Source organism: Arvicanthis niloticus, chromosome 24, assembly GCF_011762505.2.
Source record: "Arvicanthis niloticus isolate mArvNil1 chromosome 24, mArvNil1.pat.X, whole genome shotgun sequence".
Taxonomy (NCBI): Eukaryota; Metazoa; Chordata; class Mammalia; order Rodentia; family Muridae; genus Arvicanthis; species Arvicanthis niloticus.
Genome location: NC_133432.1, coordinates 39,804,803 through 39,819,183, shown reverse-complemented (window position 1 = coordinate 39,819,183; position 14,381 = coordinate 39,804,803). Strand labels below are relative to the sequence as shown.

Sequence of the window (14,381 nt, the reverse complement as noted above, 5' to 3'; positions counted from 1 at the left end):
AGCACCCTGAGCACAGCCTTAGCACACGTTGACAAACGTGGTTTCCCTCAGCCTCAAATGCTTTCTTTTCATTCCAATCCTCTGCTGTCCAGTAAAGAGCTACATAAGGCCATGGGGCATTTGGGGTGTGGATGGTACAAAATGGGGTTAAGGAGCTCGATTTGGCAGCACCTTAAATCGGAATGATGCAGAGCAGATTAGCATGGCCCCATGCAAATTTATGAAGTGTTCCATCTTTTTTGGGTGGGGGGGTCCTGCCTTTCTTGTTGAGTAGAGATCTTAACCCTGGTCACCTACTGATCCCTGTTTTTCTAGAATAAAACACAACAAACAAACCCAAAAATGTGGTTAACACACACACCGAGGGCTGAGGAGATGGCTCAGTAGGCTAGAGTCTTAGTGTGCAAGCATGAAGACATGAGTTCAAATCCACAACCCCCATGTAACAAGGCGGGAGGAGTGGCTTGGCAGAGCCCATTGATCAGCACAGCTGCAGCTTCAGTGAGAGACCCGATCTTAAAGAAATAAGACAGCGAGCATAAGGGAGACACCTGATGATGTCCTCTGGCCTCTACATGCATGAGCACAAGTATGCTGTACACCCTCATCTGAGCACGAGTGTACACACACTTGCCCACTCAAACACGACGGAGAGATGGCTCAGGGATTAGGATTGGTGTTTCATTCCCAGCGGCTACATGAGGTGGCTCGCAAGCACCTTTAACTCTAGTTCCAGGAGATCTGTGGTACAGGGCTATCCTCTGAGCCAAACAACCCCATTCTTGAAGTATTCAGCTGGTCTGGCTTGCACAAATCCAAGCTGGGCTGGTTGCCGGTTTACATCCCCTATTAGAGGACTGGAGAGAGTCATCAGACCCTCAGCTCCTTTCTGCCTGTTGAACGCAACTCTGTTCTAACAACACGCAGCCTGGGAAGAGGAGGCTTCATCTATGTGGCAACATGGGAAAGCCCTTGTCCATGCCTGGTGGGTGAAGACTTTATGGTGTGGCCTTTCAGGTGAGGACCACTCATGCCCTAAAAGGCAACCACTCATCTATGCTGTGTAAGGAAGCCCAATAAACGCACTGCTTCTCCAGAGTGAACTTTGGTGGAATCATGCCCCAGTTTGTTGTCCGGACAAGAAGAGAAGGAATAAAGATGTTGCATATGTCTCCCCAAGGGAATTTTAGCAACAGGATCCAAGGCCCTTCTGGCCTCCTATTATGTGTGCATACGAGTGCTTGAAGCCATCCTGGTCTACATAGTGAGCTCTAGGACAGCCAAGGCTATGCAGAGAGACCACGTCTCAAACAAACAAAAGAAAAACAAAATAAGAATGCACACTGTATAGTTCAGCGTGAGAAACAGTGAGTGCCTCACTGTGCTGTCGTGGAAATGATGATCACTTTGGTGGAGAGAAAGAAACGAAGCCAGGTGCGGTATGCTAACAGCTAACACTAGGGAGCTACGGGGGGGGGGGGGGGCGCGGCAAAGCAAAAGCATCTCTTAAGCACAGAAACCCAGGGCAGCCTGCGTAGCATGGACAACACAGGTTCAACCGAACAGAAAAGGAAGAGAGAAAAATCATCTGATAAACCATTTGGGGAAGTGATGTTTTTCTAAATATTACATTTTAATAAGTTGTGGAGAAAAAAGAAGCACACTGCAAAAGAGAAGCTGGGCAGACAAATCCTTTGCACAAGCCTGATAAGAACGTCCTACCCAGCCTCACCCCTCACTCCAATATGCCCCACCCCTACTCCAGCAAGCCCCACCCCCACTCATTCACGTGCATATGAGGTTCAAGGGACCAAACTTAGCTCTACAGCCTGCATCCCACCATTAAGCACATCCCTGGCACTGTATGTCACTCTCTTGTTGTCAGACCCCTCCCCAGAGATAAGGACTGCACCTGATGTTTGCCCCAGGTGCAAGGACCCTTGGTGTGACTGCACACGTTTTATGAAGTTACCATGGAGACGAACAGTCCTAACCCATTTCCCCAAAGTGTCTTTTTGGAAATTAGAAGGTGATAAATGTAGAGAAAGGTGTAGAAAATTGCAGCATTCTAGAACCCAGCCTAAGCCATGTGGCCAGTGAGTCAGTAAGCATTATTAAATCATAAGGATGATCCAATTGGTGACTGCCCTCAGGATGACCACTGTTAAATATTTCCAATACTATATCCTTAGACACAGCTATGATGGAGTGGCTTCTAACGTAAAAACCACACATTTTTCTGTTTAAGGCACCAAAGAAAGAATTTTCCAGATGCCAGTCTCCTCCCTGTCTGTCTGTCTGTCTGTCTACCCCTCCTCCTAACTCTGCCTCACTCCTGGCTCTTCCTCATCCCTCTTCTAGATGCCCAAGGGAAGATGTGGGAGGCAGGTAAGGTTAGGGAACTGCTGGGCTACTTTACATTAAATTAAACTACATTTAGTCTTAGCTACTTGGGAGGCCCAGGCAGGAGCACTGAAAGTTCAAAGACTGCCTGGGGAACTTAAAGGTAATTCTTATCTCAAAACAAGACTGGGGGAAGGGAACAAGTCAGGAAAGAAGAACATGTCAGCCCCCTAGCATGAGGGCAGATCTGTGCTGCCAGAATCATGTGTCCTGGCCAGTGAACAACCTTTGGTTTTCTTGGCCTTTCGGAACTTCAGAGTATAAGAAGACAAGTGCGGGCCACAAACCGTGGCTGAAGACCTCCAGTGCAGCAACAACACAAACTCAACCTGCACAGGGTAAACATGGAGAAGGCACTGGGCGACTCTGAAGGCAAGCTTGTAACGTCTGCTCTTCCTTGAAACCTCACTCAAGTGCAAAGGAAGCTACTTTGGGGTTTCTCCGGAAGCCCCCGGCTGTTTTGTCCGTATCCCTTTGAGCATTAGCTGCGGAGGGGTCATAGCAACAGGATTCTAGACACTGGACAGCAGAGGGTCAAATGCTGGTTGATTAGATCAAAAGTGCCCTAAGTTACAGGGAGCCAGAAAGCTCAATTCATCCAACACACCCAGGAAATTCAGGCACTGGAAGGCGTGGAGCTGTGGGTGGAGCTTAGACTGAGGGGAGTTCAGAGTCCAATTAGGAAACAGAGGTGAGGATTGGAGGTGTGGCTGCACAGGAAGTCCCCCCCACTCCTCCCCCTGCTCCCCCAAGGAATGGAGGTTTGGCTATGCAGGGAAAGTGAGTCCCCCAGCAATAGAAATAGAAACACACACACACACACACACACACACACACACACACACACACACCCCTGCATCATGAAGGTTATTCCGTGGAGAAGGTAGGCCAAGGGGTTGCAAAGGAAGGACCTTTTCTGAAGGCAGGATATTAGGAGTTAAGCAAATGCCTGCACTAAACTGTGAGGAAGTGAATAATCACTTGTTTGTTCAAACTTTTTTATTTTAAGTACAACTTAATCAAAATAGGATAAAATACTAATAGTAACCGCTAATTATATTACAGGTTCCATGATCTTTGACCAGATTCCTGGAGGTCAGACAGTCTGAGAACTCTGATAATGCTTGTTTGTTGCTATAACATAGTACAAGGAGAAATATTGCTTTGCATTCTGAGTGGAGTCATGAAAACACACTGTCTCTGCAGTGAGATATATGAATGCAGACAGACTACATGCCAAGTGAGTAAAGAAGAAATAAAAGCCAGGTCCTGTCTGTTTAGGTCAGTCTTGCTGACAAATTAATTTTAATGTCATGCTGAAATCAAAACCCAAAGTGGATGCTGGGGTGAAGGCCAGGTTAGGGAGCTGGGTTAGTTGGGTTAGGTTGGGTTGGGTTAGGTTAGGTTAGGTAGGTTGGGGGCAGTGGGCTCACAAACTGAGAGCAGCCCTGAGGCCAGGTTGTCATGACCGTGGGTGTATTATGAATGAACTAAAATACACTCAAGAGAAGCTGAAGGTAGGGCTGGAGAGAAGGCTCTGAGGTTAGGAACACTCACCGCTCTGCAGAGGAAGGACCTGGGTTTGGTTCCCTGTATCTGCACTACGGCTCACAACTGCCCAGAACTCCAATTCTGGGGCACCTGGTGCTTTTGCTGGCCCCCACAAGCTCCTTTATGCACTAACACACTCGTGCACACACATACACTCATACACATACACACACACATACAATAAAATAAATGAATATATTTCAGATAGCTAAGGTAATATATTTATTGTATATTTTACCACCATTTTTAAAAAACTGAATAAACAGAATTTTATGATTTTAGATCCTAGAGCTGTGGCCACAGATCAATACTTGCATAAGGGCTACTAACCCAATCTCAGAGCGATTACGGGGCTATCTGTGCCTCTCTTTCCTCTGTAAGTAGAAGCTGCAACAGCTCTTGGCATCAGGCAGCGGCTGTGTTCACACTGTTGCTGCTTGCCGAGTTTTCTTTTTCTTTCTTTCTTTTTTTTTTTTTATTATTAATACAACTTATCAGAAGCAACACCTGGAGGGATTAGCCAAGCCAGTGCTGATGTGCAGTGGGAGCGTGCTGGGAGGGCCTCTGAGGGTCAGCCCTGGGCTCCCTGTCTTATTCCAGTGATTTCTCAGCAGCAGGACAAGAAACAGAGATCTGACTGCAGGCAAGCACACACCCAGACACAGTGGGTCCCCTTTGCTGCCCTGGTCATGCCATGCCCGGCATCTCATGTCTGCGCTGTCCCTTCAGTCCATTCTGTCTGGTTCTGCTCATTTCACCTCCGTGTGTCCTCAGCCCCTGAGGTACAGCTCTTTGCAGTACAGACGTTAATAAGACCACTACAGGAATTGATACAAATTTGCAAGCAGGTTTCCTAGCTCAGTCTTTCACTTTTCAAGATGCCGTGTGCTGTGCTGCTGGAGGCCTTTGCCCGGAGGTGTAGGAGGATGAAATGAACCCGTGTCACAGCCTTGACTGCTCACACACTAGCCTAAGTGCTCTGTACATGTTATTCAAGTGATACTATCTACTTTTTGTGAGGAGATTAATTTTTTCAGGTCACACAGCAGGTAGCGGCTCCAGGACAGGCATGTAGGAGCAGATCCTTGGCCTACCTCAGCCTCTACAGAGGACCGTGGCTGTCAACACATGGCAGGCAGGGCAGAGTACTGTGAAATAGGCCGAAACCACCACAGAACTTCTACAGCCCAGCAGGTCTCCTTATAATTGCCTCTTCCCATATTTCTGTTTGCCCTTCAACCTACTTGTCAGTATGCCATGACAAGCCAAACGGGAAGGCTCCTTCTCAGAATAACTGCAGTGAAGACGCATTTGCTACAGACCTCGTGAGCTGCTCAGATGAGGAATTAGACCGAGGCTGTGGGTGAAGCCAGTGCCATGGAGAAGAGCTAGAGCAGAAGGGAGGAGCGACTTCAAAGCCACAAGTACATACAGAGCCTGCATGTGACACAAATCCGCACCGTCAGCACAGGGAGAGACTCTGGGATTGGCCACAGCTAAGCAACTCCCTGCATGTCATTGGGCTGGGCAGCTCAGTGTCCCTGTAGGGCCACCTCACAGGGGAGAAGGGCAACAGCCCCTAACCGAGACTGCCATATATAGCAGAGGAGGGCAGGAAAGGGCTCCCTGCTTCCCCTCGGCATACAGAGCAAGGTCTAAAATGAGGCCACTCGTGCACTGGGAACAAAATGAAAGTTTTCATCCCTTTCTCCAGAGCTCTCACAGTCTCTTAGCACATGCATCTCATCCTAGCCATCTCTCCAAACCTCTAGACTCCTCCCCAGAATGCACTGCTCTGGCTCCCAGCAGGAGCAGGTGCAAGAGGAAAACATTTAGAAAACATGCCAAACACATGTGTGTCCATTCTTATCAAGTGCAGACACGGAATGCACTGACATCACATGTGTTTACTTTAATGCCACCCTCTGTGTCAAGTATATGACATGGTGTCTGTACATGCTGCCTCTTTTCTTAGAGCATCTGTTAATATACAATATTTACATGTAAACTAAACTATAGCCCTAATTCCTAGCTCTGGTCACACACCAGTGTGTGTGTGTGTGTGTGTGTGTGTGTGTGAGCTCTCCTGCACTGTGTCATCAGAATGCTCTGAAATGCATTCTGACTAGTGAAATGGGGGATAAATCTCGGGAGCAACAATCCAAGCTTTGTTGCAGTTCACAGAAAGATGTGAGGCTGAAGAAAAGAATTGAACACGCAATCGCACAGACAGGGTTGCTATGGTAACAACTCTTCAACTGCAATACATCTGCGCTATTACAACCAGGCAACGGCAACACTCATTTCCTCCTGACCGTACGGATCGAGGTCTCTGCGACGAGAGGTACTTACAGGTCAAGGGATTTTCATTTTTACCAAGATTCTTCTGCCTTTTCTAGAAATAATAATTGAGATACATAAAATAATGATTAATTTTCCTGCGCAGGCATTCCTCAAATATCAAAAGAAGCATTACACCCACAGATGTCAGTCTGAACATTGTAAGCACTGCTCTCTCTGTGTGCATGAACGACTACATGGACCCCCCCCACCCCCAGGACTAAGGAGACAAGTAAGTCCATACCAACGAGCAGGGCATAGCCATACAAGAGCATCAGCCCAGCACATGAGAGACTAAGACAGGAATATGTCACACAGGGCTACATAGCATGACCTCATCTCCAAAACAAAAGGGCAGCTGATAGAAAGCGTACATACGACTTTACAGACAAACACATGTCCACAGAAGAAAAACCTGCCACCTTTAAGCAACAGCTCTGCACTTTGTCTTTAAACTTAAATTTTACTACTAATTCCAAAATGTGCCCCAAGGTACCTCCAGCTTCATTGATTTCACTACTGTCTACTGTTTAATGGGGCAAGCCAGTCCTCTGCCAGCTACCTGGATAAAGCAAGCAGCCCTCAAGTACAGGGATGTTTACCACTGTGGACCAAAAGATCATACCAATGATGAGATGTTTCCAAGTCAAACAAATATTAATCTAAGCTAGTTTAGGGCTGGACAGGAGAAGTTATGCAATGAGTGGCCGACTCTTCTAAATGGTAGACTCTTCAGAGTGCATAGCCTTTAATAAACATAGAGAATTAAATGCAAGGTTCTCTTAGGCCTAATTAAAATAACCTCTATGCATATTCTTTTTCTAATTTTCATAAAAACAATCCCCCCAATTTTCTTTTCATAGACATACAATGTAGAGCTGGCTCAGCAGTTATGAATACATACTGCTCTTGCAGAGCCCTGACTGGTTCTCAGCACCTGCAAGGAACCATGGAGTTGGCTTGGCCTAGCTCCTGTGAGAGGCCTGTGTTTTAAGTTTTTCAGTTAGAGTCCATGGCTTCTGGGGCACAATGTGTCTTCCAGTTCCTGAGAAAGCGATGCACTCCCTCAGGCAGCAAAGCAATTAGGCCACTTTGTGTTTTTCTGTATGCTCTCAGAAGTCAAGGAAACATGGAAGCCTGACAGGCCAATCAGGCTTAGACATTAATCTTGTGTACCCTGTATACCTTGCAAACATCATTGTGTCCTGGTAATTGTAACTGCATTGATCCTAACAATTGCTATTATCTTCTGTTTCTGATAAAGGGATAAAAAGTCTGATTGGTCTCAAAAAAAATGTCACAGCCTCAGACTTACTGTGGCCCCTCCAACCAAAGCATGGTTTCCTTCCTTCTGGCCCTATCTTCCTTCTGGCCTTGGCCTGGTAAATAAGTGTGGGTGCTTACAAGGCATCAGGCAGCTCACTTCTGCCTACAACTTCAACTCCAGGGAGATCGGATAGCTCCAGCCTCTGTGGGCACCCACATACATATGCACATACACACATGAGCACACACACATACACACACACACACACACACACACACACACACAGACACAATAATTAAATATAACAAAAATAACTATTTTGAAAAGAAACCTCTGAAATCTTAAAAAAAAAAAAAAAAATACCTTTATTGACATTTTCCATTGCAAAGGCATTATCTTGAGTGACTTCCAGTCAGAGGGAATCCTGTGGTTGGTCATCCTGTGACGAGGATTCTGTGGACATAAGAGGAGATAGTAGACAAAATTCATTCCAAAGTCACACATACTTTTACTCTGAATGTAAAATTATGTAAACATGCTGTCTAAACTCCTATGTTTAAAGTCTGATTTTGAAGATTTCTAGGAATGGCTAAGGAGGACTTTCAGATCTCAATTAGTGAACAGTATACAGACTCATTGAAAATTCTCATTATGGACTGGAGAGATGGCTCATTGGTTAAGAGCACTGAGTTCAACTCCCAGCAACCACATGGTAGCTCACAGCCATCTCTAATGAGATCTAATGCCCTCTTCTGGTGCAGTGTACTCATATAAACAAAATTAAGTAAGTAATATTTTAAAAAAGAAAGAAAATCCTCATTGTATGTAAAATGCCATCAGACCAGATTTTCTCACAAGCATAAACATATGCACAAGCATCAACACACACATATATTATTGATATACAATACCAATATTGATATATAGGCATAAAACAAATTTAATTGAAGGTAGTTTAGACAGGAATTTTGGTCTAAAGTCTATTCTGAAATCATAAACAGAAAATGTTTGTGTCATCCTGTGTCCCCTTTCTGAGAGAAAGTACATAGATTTTATTGGCATATCAGAGGGGTCCCTAACTTAAAACTATTAGCATCTGTCACCTCAGGTCAGCATGAGAAAGAACAGGGGCACCAGAGTAAGGGATTCTAAATTTCTTCCTCTCTTAAGTACACAATATCATCACTATCAACTCTTAAGTATGCCTCATCATCAATAATAAAGTATTCATTAATTAAATTCCAGAATGAGTTTTAAAAGAAACAACCCATTCACCAATAGCTTGTCTCATTTGTAAATGAGGACTAACACAAGGTAAAACCACTGCAGACAGAAATGATAAGTGACCAGCTTATGACTATTCCATGAGTAAAGTTTATCACTGCCATTACTGAATAGAGGGTGGGATTCTGGCTCTCTTCAGGTTCCTTCAGTATGGAAGTGAATTACAACCATATGCTTGGGAGGCAGATGCAGGTGGATCTCTGTGAGTTCCAGGCCAGTCTGGTCTACCTAGAGAGTTCCAGGCCAGCCAGAGTTACATAGAGACCCTGTGACCCTGTCTCTAAAAGAGGAAAAGAAAGAGAAAAGAAAGAAGGAGGAGAATGTGGATGAAAGAAAAAGGGACAGCAAAGAATTTTCCATTTAGAATGGCATATGGTCAAAAAGGAAAAGTAGATACCACAGAGAGAGTCTGCGGGGCAACTTGTTTGGCTAGATTATCAAAAGTTAAAACAACAATAGAAGACAACTGCACTTTTGTTACAGTTTGGGCAGGTGTCTTGTTGGCCATCTAGGAGCACAGGCAAGTGCAGCAAGTAGTTAGATGTGGTTATTTGGAGATCACAGAGATCACAAACGTGGTCAGGAGGGCAAGCATTGAGACTGCTTTGCTGTGAGATTTAGCCTATCATGGGTCTGAGCTTCTGAGATGAAGTCTGTCTGAAGCCTTGGAACCTTAGAGCAAAGTGGGCATGGAGGGGAGTTAAGGATTAAGACAGTGCAGGACCAAGGAACACCACCAAATTCATCATATTAGGAAGCCCCAAGAGACCTGCGGGGATTAGAACACTGGCTTCCTGGCTCCTCAGGGTTCCTGGACTCAAGGGGAACATGGAACAGTCTATGGTAAGCCTCTCTTCAGATTGCTCCAGAGTCTTCTCAGACAGTTTCGGATAGTCTTTGGATCACTCAGTCTTTACTTCTCCCTCTTTCACAGTGCCACATCTGAGACCCGTGACTGAGAGAAGGTCACTTTGCCAAAGAAGGGAAATGTACAATGTAAAAAGATACATATACATTATATATAATGTGAATGAGGGGGCCAGAGAGATGGTGGCTTGGTGGTTAAGAGCAATGGCTGCTCTTCCAGAAGACCTGGTTTAGTGGTAGCTTATAACTGTCTGTAACTCCAGTCCCAGAAATCTGACTCCTGTCTTCTGGTCTCTATGGATACCAGGTATACATATGATGCACAGACATATATGCAATCAACACACACACACACAAATACAAACTAAATAAACAACAAAAACACGTTTACGTGTACCATACCTATGCCCGGCATCCAGGGAGGCCACAGGTGGCAGATCCCTTGGAACTGGATTACAGATGGCTGTGAGGCACCATGTGGGTGCTGGGAACCAAACCTGGGTCGGTGGCAAGAGCACAAGTGCTTTTAACTGCTGTGCTGTCTCTCCAGATAGACACTCAGACATGTATAAAGAATTAACAAGCCAAGCACTACTCACTATGGGTCCTCACTTTCTCTGCTTCTGTGAACCATAAGATCAACTATATGATGTCACTAATACAGGAGAGAACCCAGGACATAAAGTATTTGCTTATAGTAAAATGGACTCTTTTTTTGTTTTGTTTTTTATTTTTGGTTTTTTGGTTTTTTTCAAAATGGGATTTCTATGTGTAATAGTCCTGGCTTCCTAAGAAATCGCCTTGTAGACCAGGCTGGTCCCAAACTCACAGAGCTCCATCTGCCTCTGCCTCCCAGGCACTGGGGTTAAAGGTGTGCACCATGCTCAGCTTGAACTTTTATTTTTCATAAATAAAAACAATTTACCCATTGAAACTGCAGGAGATGCCAAAAGTTTGGCTGGGTGAAAGGCAAATTCTTGTGTCAGTGGCCCGAAGGACTGACAACTCCTGCTAAAGTCCTGGCTGTCGTCAGCGGGTCCACACTGCAGCAGCTCCCAGGCTTCCCACATCTTCAGTTTTCCATCAAATCTCTCCTTTGAAAACTGATGATCAGAAGAAATCCTCAGAGAGAAAACAGTATCGGGCTGGTTACTTCCAACTTCTGAGGGAACAAACCCTCCATCGGTTAGTGTCCTGTCCACTCTTTTCTGGGATTTGAAGGTCAAAAGTGTTCTTTTGTTGTTAAAAGACATCATGCAAAAGGCAGACAGATAATGTAGCATGAGAGAAGGGACAGGGTTTTTGTAAAAATACACAGCACACCCCAGTCTGTTAAAGGACAGGCGATAAGAGCAAGACTTCCCAACCACACTTAGAGGAGAATCTTGGAGGAGGGTATCAAGGTAAAACCATGGTAGATGACGGTCAAAGATCACCACTTCTTGCTTTCTCTCATCTTTATTGATTACATCAGAGATATCTTTCCCCCAAGAAAATGTGTCCATCCCATGACTCTCTGTTAAGAGGTCATGTTTCTCCTTTTCTTCGGGGTTGATATGAATCTGTCCCAGTAACTTAGAGTCTGGTGGCAAATTGCAAATCTTCCTCTGCACCCCTTGTGTACCCTTTGCTGATTCTAAGGGGTGCTCTGGGGAGTTTAGATGGGGGACACAACTGCTGGAGTTATCTGTTCCTGGGTTTCTGGGTAAACCTACAGCTTCAGCTCTAGGAGACGAGTCTATCAGCAGCTTCTCCGTTGGTATTTCTGGGCTGCTTCCTGAGCCTGTTGCTCCTTCAGAAGTGGAAATCAACTTAACCAAGTGTTCCTCGCTATCAGGGCACGTCAGCCTGCGAGACCTAGCTTTCTTGGGTCTCTGTTCACACACAAACTTATGAGGTCCCTCTGGCCAACTGCCCAAATATGGCTGACTCTCAGACCTGAGTTGTGACTCTTCATTACACAAACTAGCTGTAAAAAAAGCCCAGCAATCGCTTTTGACTCCTTGTTCCTTTCGCAAAATTTCCTCCGATGTTCTGGTTCCACCCTGATGATTCACGGCAAACTCATCCGGGCAACTTTTACCCATCATCTCTACCTTATGCATGACTGAACCCGGGGTTTTAGCAGATACGTCCTGGGTGTCTAAGACTGAGTTATGTCTATTCCTCACACGCTGTTCCACCCTCTTGCCCAAGCAGCCATCCCTCACTGCACAAGACAGATGTTGAGTGCTTGTATGATGAGAGGCAGGTGGTACGGATGGTAAAGTTAGAAATGAGCCCCTCTCCTCTTTTTCCTTGTCCTCCTCCTTCCCCTCCTTAGGGAAGCAGTTCTTAGGTGTGTGGCCCAACTCAACTGTAGACACCGTCTTTTGGAAGTTGTTGGAGATCTTTCTGCCTTGCCAACTTTGCTCTTTGTGGCCATTTCCACAGTCTGTTCCTTCATTCCGTAGGCCACCAATTAAGGGATGCCCTGGTTCTCTCTTGGCCTCCTCAAAGCCTTCCCCTTCACTCTGAGATGGACCCTGACTTCCAGGTGCAAGGTCACCTGACGTTTTGAGTGAGTTCTCACTAAAACCGTTGCTCCTTTTCTTCCCTGTCCTGTTTCTCTTCTGTTTGGTTTTGTCAAGCCTGTATCCACTTTTCTTCAAAATTCTTCCTCTGAAATATAAAGAACAAACAAAATGCATAACAGTTTTTATAATATTAGCAAATGCTGAAATATTACTTACTATAGAAAATTCATTAGAACAAGAGTGCCTGTGTACTTTGTACCACATTTACAATCACTTTTAATAAGATTTTAAAGTCTGCTACACTAATATTAGGACACACTGGAAATTTATAGTTCATGTGCACACATCCTTTCATAAGGCGTTTTCACCTAGTATTTATAAAGAAAATATTCTGTGTGTACAGAATAGGTATCTTATATTTTGTGATATTTTAAAGGAATTGATGAATTAATTATAATCCTGTTTAAAACCTCGGCAGCAATTTTCTTAGAATGTTACAGACTTTATGATACTATAGATTTGAAAGATAAGTGGCTGCAAGACCCTCAGGATGGCAGGCTTTTATGTGGTTTTCATGACGGGGCTATTCAGACAGAAAGCCTGACAATCAAGGTGCTCCCTCACATTATACATGGTACTCACCAGTGAGCACCCGAGCCCAGTGTTTGGCGATGTATTTGAAATGGGTTTGTCTGGCTAGCAGTGACCTTAAGCTAGAGCCATGCCACTTCTTTGTGAGGTGTTTGGTGGTCACAGTGACTGGCACTGTGTTACATATGGCACTGAAGCTGGTATGCTAACCGCCCTACAAAGCACAGTGACAAGCTATGCTACCTGGAGACAAACAGAATTCTCATCAATCACACTAGAAGTGTGTAGCTCTTCATAAGTGAACACAATACTTGATGCTGCTGGGTGTGTCCAACCTGTGGCCCAGGCGCTGCATGCATCCCAGAATAGTTATGAATGTAGCCAACACAAAACTGTGAGCTTACTCAGACCACTGTAAGATTTTTGTGTGCTTTTCTTTCCTCTTCTCTCTCTCTCTTTTCTTTCTCCTTTCTTTCTCTTCTTTCTTTCTTTCTTTCTTTCTTTCTTTCTTTCTTTCTTTCTTTCTTTCTTTCTTTCTTTCTCTTTTCTTCCTGTAACTCAACTGCATAGTTCTCAATCATGAGCTTTAGAGATGATAACATGTCTCAATGTCCAAAGGGTGACACTCTTGAAATATGATGCTAAAGGACACTGTGTGGTCCTCTTGGACGGTTTAGTGAACACCCTAATTTCGCACATAAAGACTAGTTTTCCTCCCTTCCACAGTGAATGATCGCCGGGCGGTGGTGGCGCACGCCTTTAATCCCAGCACTTGGGAGGCAGAGGCAGGCGGATTTCTGAGTTCGAGGCCAGCCTGGTCTACAGAGTGAGATCCAGGACAGCCAGGGCTACACAGAGAAACCCTGTCTCGAAAAACAAAAAAAACAAAAACACAGTGAATGATCACAGTCAGAGACAAGGCATAGACAACTGACTAGAAGGAGAACAACAGAAACAGGAAATGGGGCTGAAGAGACTGCTCAGTGGTTAGGAGCACTGCTCTCACAGAGGATCCAGGTTTAGTTTCCAGCACCCACATGGTGGCTCACAACCAACTGTAACTCCAATTCCAGGGGATCAAATGCCTCTTCTGGCCTCTGAAGGCACTAAGCATGGCACCTGACATATACACTTGCATGTAGGCAAAATACACATGTAAAATAAATAATTTAAAAAGAAATGGGACAGAAACAGTAAGGACAGTACAATAGAAAGACATGGAAGTCAGCAAAGAGACAAATATGGAAGGACAAGAAGGCAAGGCAAGAGTCTCTCTCTCTCTCTCTCTCTCTCTCTCTCTCGTTCATGTGGTATGCATGTGTATGTACAGGTCTCCTCTATCACTTACTGCCTACATTTTTAAGGTCACTCACTGGACCCAAAGCTCACTGATTTGGCTAGACTGGCTGGCCAGCAAGTCCCCAGGACTCACCTGTCTCTGCCTCACCAGCGCTGGAGTGACATGCATGCCAGTGTCTGGCTTTCTGCTTCCACATGGAGGTGCTAGGCATCCACTCAGGTTCTTAAGAATATGCATCAGGCACATTGCCCACTAATGCCAT

General features: G+C 45.0%; 1 protein-coding gene across 1 annotated transcript in view; it reads right to left on the bottom strand.

Annotated features, from left to right (window-relative positions):
- Positions 1-4,152: 4,152 nt before the first annotated feature.
- N4bp2l2 (NEDD4 binding protein 2 like 2) overlaps positions 4,153-14,381 on the bottom strand; it is a 68,426-nt gene continuing 58,197 nt past the window's right edge. Inside the window, exons 7-9 of the mRNA XM_076923834.1 lie at positions 10,638-12,373; positions 7,925-8,014; positions 4,153-6,349 (exon numbers count right to left, since the gene is read on the bottom strand). Coding sequence (XP_076779949.1) covers positions 7,974-8,014; positions 10,638-12,373 — 1,777 coding nt within the window. The 3' untranslated portion in view covers positions 4,153-6,349; positions 7,925-7,973. The remainder of the gene's footprint in view (positions 6,350-7,924; positions 8,015-10,637; positions 12,374-14,381) is intronic.